The 19,035-nt window shown below is 43.4% G+C and overlaps 1 protein-coding gene across 1 annotated transcript in view; it reads left to right on the top strand.

The window, feature by feature from the left end:
- The window catches only part of adarb2 (adenosine deaminase RNA specific B2 (inactive)), a 138,409-nt gene that overhangs the window by 81,814 nt on the left and 37,560 nt on the right, over positions 1-19,035 (top strand). The window contains exons 2-3 of the mRNA XM_028433209.1: positions 6,807-6,893; positions 7,775-8,727. Coding sequence (XP_028289010.1) covers positions 6,807-6,893; positions 7,775-8,727 — 1,040 coding nt within the window. The remainder of the gene's footprint in view (positions 1-6,806; positions 6,894-7,774; positions 8,728-19,035) is intronic.

Here is a 19,035-nt window from a genome sequence, read left to right as displayed (position 1 = left end):
GGAACAGGAGAGGTGAGGTAAAAGCAAAAAAAAAAATGGGGGAAAATAAGTGTGAAATACAAATTTCTTCAAGTTGCACCAAAAAGAAATCACACTCCTGTCAGCTATTTGTCTCCCTCACACCTTCCCTCTCCTCTGAGTGTTGCCTTCCAGCACTGGCCACCGTTCAAGCTTGAGCTGCTGATGACTGCAGGGCTTTGACACGAACGGGCCAATTTGTATCTAACCTCACACCTACCTATTGACTCCCACACACTCCAATATAGGAAACCAACATGTGGATCACCAATGAGAAAGGGCCATGTTAGTGAGCGGACGGCCTCATTTCTGTTGTGAGTGCAGCTGTGGGGACAGGATTTCAGCTCAGAGCGCACAAATTCGATGAAAGTTGCGAGAACAGACTTTCACAAGTCACAACCAGAGAAGGTAGTGTTTCATATTCATGCTTCGCATTGGTGCAGATGACAGCGCTGTGCGACGCCAAGCTCGCACAAGCTCGCTGTCAGGAAGAGGGATAACCATAGGAGGGAGATGAGCAACAACACACAGAGAGGCAGAGACATTCCTGACCTGCTTAGTGTCATTACACTGCAGACTTATCTCGCTCGCTCTGCCTTGTAAATACACTTGAGTGCTTGTTATCAAACGAGCGGGGCGACAAACCTCATCCAGGTTTGAGTCCCCGGCTTCCTCTGCACGCTTGTAAATGAGTCATTCTTATGGATGACAGCCTACATTAATATTCTGTTAAGAGGGGAAGCGAGTGCGCATTAAATCCGCCACTTATCAGCTAGCGATCGTGATCTGTGTGGAAGTTTGGAAAGAAAAAAAAGTGATGCCTGTTTGCTTTTAATTGCTAAAAGGTATTCGGTGGAAGGATTGGTGCAGCAGCACAGGATTTTACTTATATATCTCTTCCTGCTCCATCTGGGACTAGGTTCATTTTTAGGATGACATGTTCCTTCCTTGTATGCTTCACTGTCTCATAAAGGCTCTTTTCAGCATTCTGAGGCCCTATTGTTCAAATGTTGCTATTTTAGAGCTAAAAGCTTTTGCAGTCAAACTCAAAAGGCGGCAACATGTTTCCTATTCCAGGTGTCGCAGAGTGAAAAATTTATATTTTTCTTATCAGAAAACATACTTTTATACAGTTCAGGCCTGAGATGTATGACATTCAAAAGCTTTTATCACAAGCCTTAACCCTGCACTGAAATATGAGTGTGGCTGTCAGAGGTGAGTGCTGGAGGAGATGTTAGGCGGCCATGTGGACGACAAGGCATCGTCTCGGTATGATCGCCAGCTGTACTGTATCATCACACCGTCTGCTGGGCCTCTAGGACAAGCCACAGCCATCACACACACACACACACTGAGCATGTCCCTGCAATGACACTCAACCATGACGAGGCGCCTCTCAGGAGCAGAAGAGTGTGCTCTGTGTCTCGCTGTCAAAATGGAAAAGCAAAAGTAAAAGAAAAAAAAAATATGTGAGAGAGAGCATCAAATTTTCCCCTGTGCCACAATATGATTAAGCAATTCAGTGTGTGCAGGAGTTCTTCTCTGTGTACAGTGTTGTAGTCTGTGACCACCTCGGGTTCGCTCTGAGTGAAGTAGCCCTCGCTGTCTGTCTATGAAGAGCCAGCTAAATATTTATAGATCTCTGCACCAAGGCCTTCTGATATAATGCACTAAGTGGTAATAGAACGCCGCACAGCTATACAGGAACAAATGTGACACAAACACACTCATAAAAACAAATGTTTGTAACTGATGCCAAAACCTGACTTTATCACTGCTCTTCGTTTGGGAATTCTCACAATAAGAAGAGCCATAAATGTGACTGTGTGACAACAAGCCATGCAGCAGTTAAGAAGACATGAAGCTAAAGCTAGTGGCTAGTTTCAGCTTGTGCCAATTTGTGATCAGATTGTGTGTTGGTGAATGAAGGAAGGGTCAAGCTTTGTTTGAATCTAAAATCTACGTGTGTAGGTGATGGTGGGAGACATCCTCTGCAACACTGAGGAGAGCTTGTGCATGGCTTCTTCTCTGTATTTAGCATGTAGCTAGATTCTCTGTCACTAAAACACCAGCACTGCTGTTTCAGGGAGAAGGAAGGACAAAGCATAAAATTGTACTTCACAAAAAACATGCCTAAAATGTCCACATAATAACCTCATTGGCTTCCCTGGTCATTCCAATTTATGTCTTCTTGTCTGTTGTAGTTATCATTCTGAAAAGCTAAATATGATACTACATATTTACAAACAAATCAAATGAAAAAGTGTGAGATTATGAAGACAACTGATGTGTAAATTCCAACAAAGTTTAAGTCTCAAAGGATGTCTCACTCACATACACACATAGCTTTTAACGTGATTAAGTGAAAAGCAATACCTGCCAACCTGAGTCCCTGATGAGAGCAAGGAATAACAGCAAATAAAGTGAAAGTGAGACATTTGCCTGAAGGCGTCAACATGAATCCCACATATCACAGTCTGTAAACAGTGCACACTGTAACTGAAAAAAGCCTTGAACATGTTTATTAGATGATCCATCAGAGGTTTTACCCTGCAAACAACACAACATCTGCGTAAAGAGATAATAGCACACACAACGCGCAGAGTTAGTGCCCACAGTGAAGACTCTGTCCTTGGCATGAGTAGCCAGGAGAGCAAATGTAAAGCAGATGGCCTGGCTACTTTGTCCTCACCACCGCTAATCAGGTACTAAATATCCATCAGTCTGTGCTAATACATCCCGCTGCTCTGCTTTCATAACATTCAGCTCAAAGCTCTGTTTTATACCAGAACATCACTCTCACACTGCCGCTGCCTAAATGTGATTAAAACACGTTCCTCAGCACCAGGAACTCACATGTCTGTGCTGACAGGCTGGTGATACCTGAGCTTGAAGAAAAAGCACAGATCCTGTTGGCAAGAATCGTTGTGTGGTGGAAATGAGCAGAAATCTGCAGTTTGTTTTTACCCAGCAGGAAATATTTGAAGTTTAGAATATATTCAGAAAATGTACTGTAGTTGGAATGACCAGATAAGAGACTGTGGGATGAACCTACTTTACTCCACAACAGAGAAAAGACTTGATTGTCAGTCATTCCAAAATTGACATGAGTGGGGTGATGGAGGTATCAACTGACTCTTGGCATTCTTGTACAAAAGTAAAAGCATTGCTCACTCTGATCAATGATTTTTCTTTTTTTTATAAGATACAGCAGCTGCATCCTTGAGCTTTTTTAAGCTTAATGTGAAAACACAATCGTGTTCTTATGTGCTTTTTCTTTATGAGAGAGGTGACAGAAATCAGATTTAAAGTGCTGAGGAGAAACAGGGCAGCCTCTCATTTAGTGGCTGAGTGGTGTTCAGTCTCAGGAAGACATCCAGAGACAGATACTGACAGGAGAGAGAGAGAGAGAGAGAAGCAGGTGGTAAAGAGAGAGAGAGACAGTCAATGATTTCCCCCAGCGCCTGTTTCAATAGTGTCTCCCGTCGCTCATCTGACCCATTCGTTATGCTGAGCCATGGGGAAATCTGATTGGGCTCATTACCCTCTCCTCAGAACTGATGCAGGAAGTGCAAGGAGAGAGAGACAGCTCATTGTGAATGGACACCATCACCACTGTTGCCACTATCAGGAGTGTATGGCCATTTGCCAAGGCTCTCCCTATCTAACCTGGCTCTCCGCCGCCTCCCAGCCTTTATGTGGTGGAAACAAATGAGCGTCGTCTCCTCTCGCTGTGTCCTGGTGCAGTGGGGGATGGACGTAGTGAGCTGAGACTATTGGCATGCATTGTTTCATTCATTCGGGCCCCCACTGCTGAATGACAAGGGATGGATGACAGATACCGTGAAGGGCATCTAAGGTAACGGGTGTCCACATCAGCACAGGTGATTGGTGGTACACTTGATGAACTTTATAGCAGGCGGGCAGGTTTCTTTTTTTTTTTTTCTTCTAAGCTTCTAAGTGAGGCTTTCACAGAGAGGATTGCACATTCACCTTATGTGCCCACATGTCATATACTAAGGTCACTGGGAGGATTTAAGTGGGGACAAATTCTGAAACAGAAAGCCGGTCTCACCACAGATGGCTTTATCTCCCCTAACTAAGACACAAAAAGAGCACTTCAGACTCAACACCGCATGATTTCTGTGTGAAGGAGCATTCAGGTGGTGCTACAATCTGGCGTCCATATGGACATCCTCATTCACTCATATTTACTGCTAAAATAGATGTGTTTCAGATCCGCGGTGTCAGTTATGGCTGATGATAATATTCAGATCATTTACTAATAGCCTCCTTTAGTTAATCGTTAGTATCTTAAAGTCTGAAAATGAAAGCACAGTCAGAGGTGGCTGTTTTAACAACGCTGCTCACGTCTGTGCAGTTGATTCGGCGTCACTTATTTAAAGCACAGTCTTTAATGTTCAATAGCTCCATCCTGAGACGTTTGAATTGAGCATTGGTTCAGAAGGTTGTATTAAATTACAGCAGACCTGAAGAATGAAAGCTATGAACAAAACCTTTGTTCTCACACTAAATGTAAAGCTCGCCATAGAAAAGTCCTTCCAATACATGAATAAAAAGGGTGCGTTCAGGCTTTCAGACAGCACAGGATGGTGCGTCACAGCCTAATCACAGCCCCCATGTGGCAGTGGCATTCCCCTTAACCACAGCTGATAATAGGCAAATGTTAATATGCTGAAATAAAACTCAAAGGAAAATATGCTGTATAAAAAAAAATGTTTAACACCATCAACAAGTTCAGGGATAGCACGCTAACAGTAGCTTTTAGCTCGCTGTACTCATGTATCCTCAGAATTCCATGATCAGCGGGTAAAAACAGTCAAGGAGATCTGAACAAAAGAAATCTGACACTGCTTGCTAATGAGTTTTAAACCTATACAGTAGATTTGACCCCAGTTTTTCCCTGAGGAAGTACATTTTCTCACGCTTCTGATTTTAAAGTCGTGACATTTCATACATACTGTGTGCATCTGTTAACAGCAAGCCCCGGTGCCTCATTGCCCAGTGGGCCCTTTGACTTGGCGGAAGCTGTTGAGTGGGTGGTTCAGACCTCTCGGCAATACAGCGTTATCAAATATACATTACAGGCGTTTTCGGGCCTTAGTGTGAAAGCTTGGGCTCCTGTGTGTGTTAATTTCTGGCCTCGCTGTGCTCTCTAATTTCATGCTTGATGGGAACATTTGTCTTTCACGCTACAAGGAAGTGGACGTATTTTGTGTACAAATGCTCGAATGGGCTAAGATATGCCGAACCAGTCCTCAGACCTTTAAAGACACCTGATTTTGCCCCATTTGTAAACACAGCAGCCAGCCACATTTTATAACTGTAAATGAGACTTTAGGGGCTTTAAAAACAATATAGACTGATTTGAAAATGGTCTGTATAATGACCCTGTTGGCCAGGGGAGTCATTTAGGGCCAAATTGCTGCTTGTGTTGAGCTTTAGGCCGTAATTAGGTCAGAATGCAAATGCGTGTATTGTGATGTTGGCCCACAAGGACTTGCACTGCTCTAGCCACAGTGTTTAGAGTGTAACCATGTGTGTCGGAGTGACTCATTGAGCCCCTCTAGTGCTGTTGTGCTGCGAAAAGTGAGAGCAAGAGGGGCCGAGCTCATTCACAACCTTGCGCTCTTATCAAAATGTGTTTATTGCCCTGTAATGTGGTACCCTGTTTATACAGCAGTTAGCTCTGCAGGCCTGGATGCTGGGGGTGAAGGGCAGGAAGTGTTTGGAGGACACTTTGACCTCTGGCTCACCCTCTAACGCTCCACACAGCCACATAAACTTGTCTAAACCTCTGTTTCTTCCTCCTCCTCCATCACCTCCCTGCACTTCTTGTCCACTACTGTTCCCTCCCCTCTTGTTGCCTTTCCTTTACCTTTCTCTTTTATTGATCATTAGCTGGTGTTGGGAAGCGAGAGGAGGTTTAATTAAAGCGCCAGACTGGTCTGTCAATTCTGCTCAGTGCTGCATAGAGAGCACCAGACCAAGCGATGGTCCTAATAGGGCTTCATACTGTAAACAACACGCACACCTGGACAGCAGCGGGCCCCAGGGAGGAACATGAGAGACAAGTTAGCACTGATAAAGAGAGAACGTTTCTCATCAGAGCTGCAGCTGGGTGGTTTGGAGGATTTCAAATGTCTAAATTGTAAAAAAAAAAAGTTAAATAGTGATGCACTGATGAACTTTTTGTATCAATCATGAACATTTTTCTCCACCAAGATTAAATATATTCAGTTCAGCTGGAGCTCTAAGTGATTTTAAGTACAATGCAGCTTACGCAGTTCATTTGCTTTTCTTTCCTTCTGACAGCTTCCTCATGGTCTCCGCTTACTGTCTCACAGTCATGTGACTACCCCTAATATTAGCAAGGGACCCCTTTACAAAGTGGTGTCTAATCTTTTTAATCTGTGCTCTCCACTCCACTGTGATGAATGGTGATTTATTTTTTTGTAATGATTAGATGTCTGAACAAGCACCTGTATTATATTGGACTTTATGTCTTTGTGATGTTTTTTTTTAGTGTGCATTTTAAATGTGTATGTGTGTGTTGGCTTCCTTGCTTAATGGCAAGCCTGCTCCGTTTGTGGCCCATGCATGGATGACAGAGAAACGGCTTTGTGTGCATGCTCCTGTACACTTATGCCTCACCTCTGTTCCTGTGTTGGGGCGGCGATGATCTGCAGCTTTAATCGATAAAACTATCAAAACATTGCTGCCACTGCCCTCTTGTTGACTCTGCGTGTCTCTTGTCTCTTCTCCAGAGAAAGTCAGTATGCTGTCAGCATTGATCGCTCCCTTCAAGTACATAAGCCCTGGGACCAGCAGCACAGAGGACGAGGACAGTTTAAGTAAGCTGCTGGCTCTTTTCTTTCTCTCTGTCAGCAAGCTGTGCTGACTCTCTCAGTGGCAGGCGTAATATGGAAATGATCTCTCTGTCGTCCGCATAATTAATTATTTGAGAAACCAGCTCTTTGATTACACACACGGCCGTCAGTGTGTGTGTTAGAATCCGTATCCTAATAAAAGGGAGCCATTAAATATTAAGTGTTCATGATAGGTACACGCACAGCTGGATATCATCCAGCGCTACAATCTGCCCACCAATGAGCATGTCCCATTCCACCATTAACATTCTTGTGGCAAGATCTGTACGCCCTTTTTTTGTTCATTTCCTATCAGAAATGCAATACGCCACCACTTCCTAGTAACTAGGTTTGAAGAGCGTATCACAGCTGTTCAGACTTTGCTCTTACAGTGGATAGACGTGTGAAATAAAGCGGGCTACAGACATTTCTCTCATTCTCTGCCACTCATCATGATCCCCGCCCCCCATTTCAAATAGGCTCAATGCCTTGCATCGACCACGGGGACCAATGTTTCCCACTTACGACACAGATTCAGAACCAATTTGAAGGCAGATTACGGAATGATTTGGCAGATAACATCACCATTTTAGGGAGATTTGTATTTGGGGGTTTAAAACACTTAAATATGATAGAGGCCTGTGGTATGAAGTGGGCTCAGCTAAGGGAGATGATTGTAGATGTGTTCATTACCATTTCATTGTGTATCAAGTGGCTCAATCTGCCTCAAGAGATTTTCCTTGATTCATTTTGCTCAGCCAGGATAAACGTGAATGTCACAAAATAATAACTGCCTTCTTTTCACTTATGTCATGATTATTTTTTTATCTCTTTGGATGACATTGTTTCTGTTTTTTTTAACGCAGGCACCAGCAGTGCAGAGGTAAAGGAGAATCGTAATATCGGTAACTTAGAGGATCGCTCTATAGGATCCGGGGAGTGCCAGTCGCTTTTCTGCTCTGACTCCACAAGAAGTGGGAGTTCTGGTCTGAAGAGGAAGCGGCCACTAGAGGAAGACAACAATGGGCACCTCTGTCAGCTCCGTCTGATCTATAAAAAACTGTCCTGGTCTGAGGCTCCAAAGAATGCACTTGTGCAGCTGAATGAGCTGCGGCCGGGCCTCCAGTACCGCATGGTGTCTCAGACAGGGCCCGTCCACGCCCCTGTCTTCTCCATTGCCGTAGAAGTCAACGGGCTGACCTTTGAGGGTACGGGGCCTACAAAGAAGAAGGCTAAGATGAGGGCAGCAGAACTGGCTCTCAAGTCTTTCATCCAGTTCCCTAATGCCCCTCAGGCCCATCTAGCCATGGGAAACATCTCAAACCCCTCAGCTGACTTCACCTCAGACCAGGCTGACTTCCCTGGCACGCTCTTTAAGGAATTTGAGTCTTCATCGTGCTCCGACGGCCTCTCACTCTGCAACTCGGCAACAGAGAGTGAGCTATTATCGAGTGAGCTGCTGAGACATGGACGGTTACTTCGCCACACCTTGGACTTGATGGTGCAGGCTCAGCAGAGGCTGGGTGGAATTGTCCCAGAGCCCGACACCCCAAAGAGCCCCGTTGCATTGCTCAATGAGCTCCGGCCAGGCTTGCGCTACGCCTGTTTATCGGAGCGAGCTGAAGGGCGACGGCTACGTAGCTTTGTGATGGCGGTGAGAGTGGACGGGCGGATATTTGAGGGCTGCGGTCGTAGCAAGAAGCTGGCCAAGACCCAGGCAGCCCAGTGTGCACTTCAGGCCCTCTTCAACATCAGGACAGCACCTGAGGGGAGAACAGGCCTCAAAGCCAGCAGGAAGAGTTGTCCTCATTTACCCCAGGTGAGTACAGACACGTCCCCGGCGCCTGTGTGCTGCTAAGCTTCTTTGGCAGCCACTCCACTTCCTACAGGGGCCTGTAATGACCAAACCAGCAGGCGTGCAGTGAAAATCCAAACACCTTCCAACAAGTAATTAAAAAGGAAAAGAGATAGGAGCTAAAGAGAGCAGGGTGAAAGGAAAAATAGTGGCAGGACTGATAAAGATGTGTGTCAAAAGCTGAAAATACATATCACAAATGTGTCCATGTGTTCATGAGCCTGGATCCTCAGTAAACAATATCTATTCGTGGGTCTGTTTAAATAGAAAAGCATGTAAATGAAGCTAATTATTGTCCTTGTGCCGCTGACACACGATAAAATCTCCGTCATGGCCCAAATGAGTTTTCTTCACAGTCTTATGTGTTTGTAGAGCTGTAATTGGGAGAGTTTTGTAATTTTGCAAAATCTTCTGTTTCCTCATGTGTGGCATCATAGTGTCTACAAACATTAATTCAATCTGTTGCCCAAAGGAAATAGGAAAGCAAAGACCAAATCGACAAACAAACCACTGAGACCAATCCCATGCTCATTTACCCAAATTTGTAAATAGCAATCAGAGTGAGAAAACTAGTTTTGGAGAAACTTGAGGAAATTGGAGAGCCTTAAGACACAGTGGCTGGATTGGCTGGCACTTGTTGACAGCCTTTTAAAACTTCATTGCAGCTGCAGAATTTCATCTAAAGTAAATCTGCCCAGAGCAGATGGTCGCATGGGTTTTTACTTGCATGGAGGGAAACTTCATATTTAAACTGTCCAGGTCAGCCATACGTTGTAAACTGAACAGAAAACTTCAAAAAAATCATCTTACTGTCCTATTAAAACACAAAAGAATGTGTAAATCACAACACTCTTGAGGTCTTGAATTTAAAAATTAAGCGTCCTCTCCCTGAAGTGTTTCCTTGAATCCGGCTGTCGACACACTGCACACCCTGTAGGGTTTGTGTTGTATTAACATTTTCTTCTAGCCTGGAAGAAATAAACTGGCACGAGTGTCCTTCCCCTGAGCATGACATCAACCCAACAAACCTGCACATGTTTGCCTGGGAGAAACTTTTTCTTTTTCTCCCCACTGCCACGGTGTCTAAAAGGATTTTAAGAGGATTTGCTGCACCCGTTTAGTTCCAGAAAGCACTCGCTTGTGGAATTTCTTGAAAGTCAGCCGTGCCGTCTGCCAGGCTTGAGAAACATTTTATTTTTTATTGGTAGAGGACAAAGGCGTGCATATATTATCCATGCATGTCTGCAGATATACCAAGACGTGTTGCATGTCTGAACTGTTGTGTAACGTTAATGCAGAGCCCTCCAGCTTACTACGCTCTCACTGCTACGTTCACATGTGAGTCGGTCATCTTGCCAAGCATTGATTGCATGGGCAGTGGTTGACTACACTGCAGATGCGATCCGTAATGTGTGGGTGGTTGCCAGCTGTAGCCTGTGGATAGTGCAAACGGTGTGCTGGTATGCCAACTTGTGTGTTTGCCAGCTCGGGCTGTTCCTTTACCTCAGAATTCCCTCTAACGCTACCTGTGGCAGGATTTGTTGTAAAGATATTCCATGAAGTGTATACACTGAGATGGACACATGTAAACATATGTTCAAAGCCTTATGAGGTTTTAGCTCTATTTCCTCTTTTCCTCGTGACCCTAAAAGTGTTAGAATCTTTGCTACTAATGCTGTTAGTCACACAAAAACTATTGTTCCTTAAATATTTTAAACGTGCAGATAGATAGGTGACATTTTAGATGAAAGTCATAGACTCTGATCAGAAGAGGGGTCTGCAGGAGGGGGTCTTATAGAGTTAGTAGCTAACATGAACTATACTAAAACAGCTACATGACAGGGTTATTTAGTCAAGCAATATGTTGATGAGGATTCTCAGTCATCCAGGTCATAGTATGTAGAGAAGCTTAAAGCAAGGCGTCTGGACTTGTAGAGTTTTCTTGAAGACGTTTAACGTCTTCAAGAAAACTCTACAAGTGACTCTACAAGTCAAGCAATGTTTTTCTTGATTAGTTTTCCGTACTGATCGTGGAGAGTAACGGGAAAATTGGGGGTGGAGTTTACATGGTTCATGCTCTATGCACTGAGCACTACATGTCTTGTAATGAGTGCAAATATGTAGGCTTTTCTGAGGTAAATGTGCCAAAAACGTCCTATTCCCAAGGAAAGGTGAGAAACAATCAACATCCCAAATGCCAGAAAACTGGAAGCTTCTGATCCATGTCAGTCATGACTACTGCAGAGTCATTTGACCCAAATTAAAGGCCTTTCCCAGATGAATTTTTAAACTGCATGCTCACTTGTTTCTATATCATTTTGTTAGCCTTGTTTGGAAGTTGTACCCTACCAGGAAATACTAAATCACCAAAGCTGTTGCTGTATTAGCTTGTTCACAGGGAGACCCCTGTGTGAAAACTGTATTTACACAAAAGGGAAGCAGGAAAGCGTGAGGTTAAGACAACTCTTTCTTTCCTGTAGAAAGAATTTGGGAAAACAGTGAAGAATTCATGTAACAATAAAAGTAAAGAAAGGAGGACTGTGCACCTTTGCAGGGTATTATATTAACTCAAGAGAGCGGAACATAAGGAATGAGGTTTTTGTATTAGTCCTTCAAACTTTGGCTGAGCTGAACAGGAAGGCTGGGAACTCCATAATCCACCCCCCCCCCCCCCCCCCCACAATGAAATATTTAAAGAACTGCACGGAGCTGTATTCTTCTCAGGCCGTCCTGGCTTCACATACATACTAAGGAATTGAACAAGGAGATTGACAAGACAAGCACACACATCCTCACTCACAATAGACTCTGCTGCAGTCTTTGCCTATATACTTCCCTCCATCCCTCCTACACTCTTGTCTCTGGGAATTGACTTTTACAATCATAGCAAAAATGAGGCAATGGGCCATATTTTGCTTGACATTAAAGAGCTATTTATCTTCTAGCGAGGTCTTTCATTTTCTATTCCTTCATTTAACCTTTATTTACCCAGGGAAATCAAACCGGATTTTGCTATGCAGATATATCTTGTCTTACATTCACTTCTCTCCTTCTGAGAGACATCCAGATTTAAGTTAGCCATCTTGCGTAAACTGCAATAAAAAAACATGCCTGATATGACGTAAGCTATAGGATTTTTTGATTTTAATTATGTGTTTTTGACTATATATGAATACAGTCTATGTCATATTGAGGTGAAATGAAGGGATCGTGTGTTGTTCCAGGGTCCTGTGTCTGCTTACTACATTCCTACTCAATAAAATTTAAAATATTCTATAATAAAATCTCAATATTCATAACATAAACAATAATATTTTACACAATACCGATCCAAAATGAAATTGGCCATATTTCTTTAGGATGTTCTAACAGTCTGTTACACAGAGAAATGATCTGCTCACTCTAAGATGCCATAGAGTGCATATGTGTGTGAGTGTTCCAAAAGAATATTAAGAGTTTTAAGTATTACAATTTCTCCCGTTAGTGCTCCCATCAGTCCACTACTTCTAAACCTAACTGTTTGTCTTAATTATTAATCAGCCGGCAGGAAGCTGTTCTTAAATCCTGTCCGCAGCACTCTACTTACCAGAAAATGTCTTTGCCCTATTAAAGCCTGCACAGTGAAGTGAGAAAGTGCTGGAGTAATCCTGACACCCATTTTACCAAGTGGAATGATTACCCCACTGTTCATGCCTTGATTGGCCACTTAATCTCCACTTGTCGTCACAACGCACTGCGGTGTTGCCAAGTTGACTGAGCCTGAGACTCGTGCGCAGCTGTGGGAAGGCAGAGAGTCAGCAGGTCCATGTGAGAGGACAGTGTGGAGGTCAGTGGTCAGGACGCTGCGCTCTGCCACCGCGGATTAGGATCCATTTGAATGGGGAAGTATGGTTGGTGGTAGAGCTGAATGTGAATTAGGCTGAATGGACAGGTTTGAAGGAAAAAAAACATGAAAAACCTACAGATGTGAGATTAAACATATCTGTCTTTGGGTTACATTATAAATTTAACAGAACATTTTAATTTGTCATAGTATTAGCCAAGATCAAAAGCTGCTGTAGATTGTCCTTTAGTTTATTGAGGTTCGGAATGAGTTGATTTACTTATCTCTAAATGTGAAGCCTCATAGATAGAGAAGGATACAGACTGGTCAAGTGGAGTAATTTCCCTGCCTCTGCTACGGTAAATTGAATATGATTTCAGACACGTGAAGGTGACCCCTGTCAGCCGCTGAGCCTCTCGCAGATTGTTTTCTTTGTCTAATCTCTCCCACTTCTAATCTGTCTCAATATAAACAGCTGTGACAGGCTGATCATTAATTAATATTGCCACAACAAATTAGTGACAGTGATCGCCCGGCCAAGCACCCTGTCTGAGATAGAAATCCAGCAATTCAGAGAGGGAGAAGGTGTGAGCAACACATTAGAGAGGAGCTGATTAACAGCTTCAGAGACCTTGCTGATAGTGTTACATCCACAGCATGTGGACAGTGATGGCAACAGATACGCAGATAGTGACAGCTACCGCGGCACACTGTACACATAGGATCGTCTGCGATTATCATCACAAGTGGCACAGTGCAAATAGCCCGATAAAACATGCATTGGGCATTTATCACTGCAGAGTTACACCAATAAAAAGCCTCTTACAGCTGGACCGGAGTGTTTATACAGACAGCTTCAAATTAATATAGAAAAGGGGTTCACCAAGACAAGTGCGCAACTCCTTACCTGGTTTTATGAGGTTAGCTCGATTAAACTCTTTCGGTATATTTCTGCTTAGGAGGTTGTCTGAATCTTTACTGAATCTGTTCATGTGATTAAGTAATCGTATACATACTTTAAAGAAAAAAAGTGTAAACATACCGTAGTTTAAGGTTTTAGGTGGTAAAATGTTTGTTTTACGTACGCCTAGCTTGCACTGTATATGACCTCTTTTCTTGAAAGCAACATCTTGAAGATATTTCTGTATTTTGCTCAAGTTTCTTTTGGGGGTTAAAAGTCCTCAAAAAGAGATATTAGATGTAAATATTTTGCATGATAATACAATCAAATCATTACGTAAACACATGTTATATCTTTAAAGGTAGGGTAGGAGATTTCATTCTGATGCACTTTTTGTTAACTTCTCTTTACAATCCGATAGCAACCGATTAGTTCGGCAGTTTCACTTTAAACGAAGAATATGAATCATCTGTGGAAGCTATAAAACACTAAAAACATCAGCCAATCCTCCGGGTGGACCCTGCACGGAGAGTTGGCTGGTTGTCACTCTCTTCCTGCTCTGTGTGCACCAGAGAGGTACGTGCATGATGGACGAAGTCACAGACCGCAGCTCGTCTTCAGGTAATGCGCATCCATGTGATTGGGAGGCGTGGCTTTGGGGTGAGCTCCGAGAGAAAGGGGCGTGTGTTTACTTTTGAAATCTGGCTGACTCTCACTGAGTTTTCAAAATCTCCTACCCTACCTTTAAAGTAAACTGTGACATGTTGAAGAGCTTATTGTAGGTTTCTGTCTGTTCAAGAGGATCATGTGGTCAAAATCAACAACACAGAATGCAGACAAAAAAGCAACTCCTGTTTAGGCTTCATGTCTGTGCGATTTGCTTCTTTTCTTTTCTGTAATTTCCTCATATTTAGCAATAGATGATATAATTAGTCTTGTAATTAAGAAAATAATCAGTAGGATATTGGATAATAAAATCATCATTAGTTAGCGGCCCTAGAGACTTTACCATGTTCCCATGACTCAGTAATTACTCTACAGAGTATCATTATCAAAATAATGGGTGAAACTATGCAAATGTGAGCCATTTGTAATAATAATAGGTTACGTTACAGGGAGCATTGGTAGGTTTTTTACAACAACTAATGCTGAGCTCTGACCTGCAAATGTGATCAACCCCTATGCATCCATAAAGCATCTCTACGTCACCTAAATGTGAGCAAAAAGCCGTCAGTCTGCCCTTTTAACATCATTTGGTATTTAAAGAAAAAGCAGCAAGGAAGGGTGCATATTTGCGTGTGAAATTACCAAACAATAACGTTTCCCCGTCTGAATGGGAACAGCTTGTACACCGAAAGGTTAGAATCCTCCTCATCTGTCTAATATGTATGCAAAATGTGACCTATGATGCTGCAGGCTGTTCAATCTAATGTACGGCGTCAGCATGCAGCTTTCAGGGAAAATCCCTTAGCAGAGAAGAGCTGAAATGGGGGTGGCTGGGTCAAGTCACCTCACACATACTGTAAAACGCCCCTGTAATCTATTCCAAAGAAGCGTCGCGCTGCTGTTTGCACCTCTTGCTCGTCCTACAGTAGCCTGAGTTGCTTCTGTTAAGTCTTCATTCTTCAGGACAGTCCTCCATTCCTGTCTCCATCCTCCTCCTCCTCCTCTTCCCTCCACAGCCCCTAACTGTGAGCCAGAGCATGGCTATAATCATTTCTGAAGAACCTCTCACACTTCATTAAAAGCATAATCAAGTTCATTACAATTTCATAGGCGTTCAGGTAGCAAATGGCTTCCGATAAATCATGACTATTGGTCCTGTGTGGCTGGCATGTGTAGGTTTATCTCTGGCTCTCAGGCAGGGAGGAGGAGGGAGGAGAGGAGAGGTCTGGATGTCTGGCCTTTAAATGACCTTCCTGCCTGGAGCAGTGGACCGTTCTGTCATATGCTCTGAATGGAGACACCAGCAGGGCCATATGCATTAAGAGGATGTGGCACCCATTTCAAACTGACCTCTGATCTTCTTTCAGTGTGTATCGGTGAACCGAAGTGGACACCTGAGACAGATCATCATTGACACTTGTGTCGATCATATGTCTCCGGCCAACTTCCTGTTTTTTTTTCTTGGCAAAAACCAGCACCGTTTCCTGCCTTGATGGCATATTTGTCTTAAGGTGTCACCCAGCAAGCGATCACAGTGTGTTAGGGTAGGAATCTTGGTAACCAAAACATGCTCTCTGACATGATTTATTTTATTTTGGATGGCTGTTTGTCTTATCTAATTATCTTTAATATAATTCACTCTGCCCCTATTAGGGAGGTGAAAGCTGTCAAAACAAAAATGATACCCTGAGATGAAAGTCACTTACAGTGCTGTCTACCTCAGGAACTGCCTGGTTAGGGTTAGATCACAGGAACTCTTTCAGGGGCTTCACTTGAAGAGGAATCGGAAAACAAATGTAGTTCTTTTGGTGGCACAGCAGAGACTGATGAAGAGCCTGATCAAACAGGCATTATGGCTGTTTCAGCTAGTGAGGAGAAGATCGTTTTATCACTAACGTTTCATTTGTGTTTGCCCTGAATCTCAGTCCTGTGGTGCTACATAAAGCATGTAGAAAAAGGACCATATCCCTTGACAGTGGCCGTCCCTCTTTACCTATTTATACAGCTGGCTGATCATTAGGACCCTCTGGGCCTCCCAAACCTCTGTGGATGTTTCCCTGAGCAGCTTCCCCCTCAGCGCCATCGCTGAGGAAACATGTCTTGTGTTGTTGATACGCTCTGCTTCAGTGTAGAATGTAGAATGAACAGGAGGGCTCACCTCTGCATCAGTCTTGTTGTTTATAATCTGGATGACTCCAACATGTTAGGTTAGTATATCAATAATACAGCATTGCTGGATCGTTTGCTTTCTTTTCAAGATACAGAACTCATTGTCCATATGCTAAACAGGCAACAATGTTCCAGAGAGATTAATATAAACGCTGTAAACAAGGGGGAACATCTAGCTTCATAAATAAAAATAAGAAAGAGTCTTATATGAGAATAATTAAAAGAATACTAGGAATATATGAATGATGTTTTTGTCTTGGCCAAATTGCCCCAAAGATGTCAGAAATGTGGGTGTGTTACCTGTGTCCTGCTGTCTGGGTCTATGCTGTGCCTCTCCAGGGGGAGACAGAATAGGAGAGGCAGGAATGAGATGTATGAATGATAGAGTGTGTGTTTGTGTGTGTGTGTTGTGTTTGTGTGTAGAGGAAGGGGGTAAAAAACCCAAGCTGGCACAGGGAAGAATGAGAGGCAGGCTGTGGTGGTGGTGGGGGTGAGGATGGATGGAGTGCAGTAGGGGGAAAAGAGAGAAAAACCTCAGCGGAACAAAAGACCTTCAGGATTAATTAGGCGTCAGATTGGTTGCAGGGCACAGGGGGGAGAAAAAGAGAGAAAGACAGAGAGCAGCTGAGAGATATGTGTGGGGGGGGAGTTTAGCATTCTGGGAAGACCTCATGTGCTCCTCAGCCTTCATATTTCAGCCTGCCTGGAACCATTGTCCACCAGGTTATGGATGGAGCCCGTTCTCCATCTTCATGCGTTTTTATGTTATCCCACTGGGCATTAACGGAACCACAGAGGTCATATATGCCTAATGTTTACTTGATGGTCATGTTAGTGCTTTCTGTACAGTCTGCATGTATGCATGCATATCTTTGTATTGCTGCATTTATTCCTGCCTGAGTCCTCCTTCACGCTGAGCTCTGCCAAATTAGAAGAGTGCAACCACACAAAAGAAATGCAGCTGAACTCTTACTGAACTTTTTACTTTCTCTGCCACTATCAGCTGATTTTTTGTTGTTTTTTTTTTGCTTCCAGAACAGCTGAATTGCCGATTCGGGTCACAGGTGTCACCTCTAAATTTCATAGGCGGACCTGAAGCTAATGTTAATACTGTCTTCCGTTGTCATTGTCACAGAGGGATGTTTCTGCGACGACCTTTGATGGCACTCCCCCCCCACCCCCCCTCCGATACAGGAAATGCTGAACTCTGCATACAGATGACAGGCAGGGTTGCCATGACTCATAATATCTTTTGCCCGACGCGGTCTCCTCGCGAAGCACTTAGCAGATCAAATAAGAGCCATTCTGGGTGCTGCAGAGAATCATGCCCTTACATCATTTGTAGCAATCACTGACACCATCACAGAGGTGGGATGGTACGTACGGCATCGAGATATGTTGGCAGCATGAACTTTAGAACAAAGGCTTCTGGGAAGATGGGTTGATTAGCTGTTCAATTGGCTACACAGAGCAGCAATAAGGCTTTGACAGATTGTGTTTTATAGGTAAAAAAAGATCCACGGCTCACAGCCTGAATAGTTATCACATGCTTTATTCAGAGGCTGAATGGAAAAGTTTTTACTCTGTGACTTTTAAGCCTTTAGACTAAGAAAAGTTTGACCCAGCTCGCTGCACACTTATGCATCACAAGGTGACTAATAGTGCTGGCAGACATGCCCTCACAGTTGCACATAACTTTAACCATTGCACCAGAATACACGCACTGACTCTGAATACATTTCTACTGTTGCTTTAGCACCTGGATTTTACGTCAGCAGGTACATAACAAATCCATTTCCATTGCCCTGGTTGCTGCCTCTGCATCCCGGCTGAATTTCAGGGTCTGTATGATGAACCGGCGCCGTTCCTGCTGGTGGAGAAATGAAACACCACAGTGGCAGACACATAAAGTTTGACAGGGAGAGCACAAAAGGTTTAAACAAAAGTCGGCTTAGCTTAAAGCATGCCGACGGTGTGTGATGTAACATCCTTCTTTGTGAGGCTGTTCGTTCACATGCAGTCTGTGCAACACAGGATGTAACAGTGAAGCCAAATCTCATTAACACAACGAGGAAAGGGTTTAAAAATAAGAAAGTGAGGAATAACCTGAGAGATCAGTCAGGTGTTATACTAGTAAAACTGACAAAAGTAATGTTTATTAATTAAATGTAAGCCTCAGGTCTTCCTCTATGTCCTGGAAAATATTTCTTCATCTCACACTGTGTCTACACACACACACACAAGCCCCTGCAGGCAGAGTAATTATTGAGTGTACATGCCCAAAAACCAGAAGAAAAGGCAGTAAAAGAAGAAGAATCTGCTTTGGGTCATGAGTGAAACATGAGCTGTTACATAGTGCTGCACTGATTAAAATTGAATCGTGTCTGTTTCATACAAAATAGTGCTGCAGTGGTGATGTAACAAGCACAAGAAAACAACAACTGTGTAGTTTTAAGTCAAGTGAAATGGCTGGTGTCAAAGTAGCATTGTTAAATGTTTGAACATCTGCAGCTTGTCACCATGAAGGCAAAAGACAGAGAAGTCGACTCAAAAACTAAAGAATGCCATGATAATACATGAACCAGATAAAACACGCGGTTATGTTTATGCTAACGGAACAAAGGGTCGTATTGCCCAATGTCTGATGTCTCATGACTGATGACATGTCATGGGACTGATACAGATGGAAGTGGTGGTACATGCAGCGCGGCAG

This window comes from Parambassis ranga, chromosome 20 (genome assembly GCF_900634625.1).
Source record: "Parambassis ranga chromosome 20, fParRan2.1, whole genome shotgun sequence".
Lineage (NCBI taxonomy): Eukaryota > Metazoa > Chordata > Actinopteri > Ambassidae > Parambassis > Parambassis ranga.
Note: the sequence above shows the minus strand (reverse complement) of the source record. Positions and strands in the feature narration are given on the sequence as shown.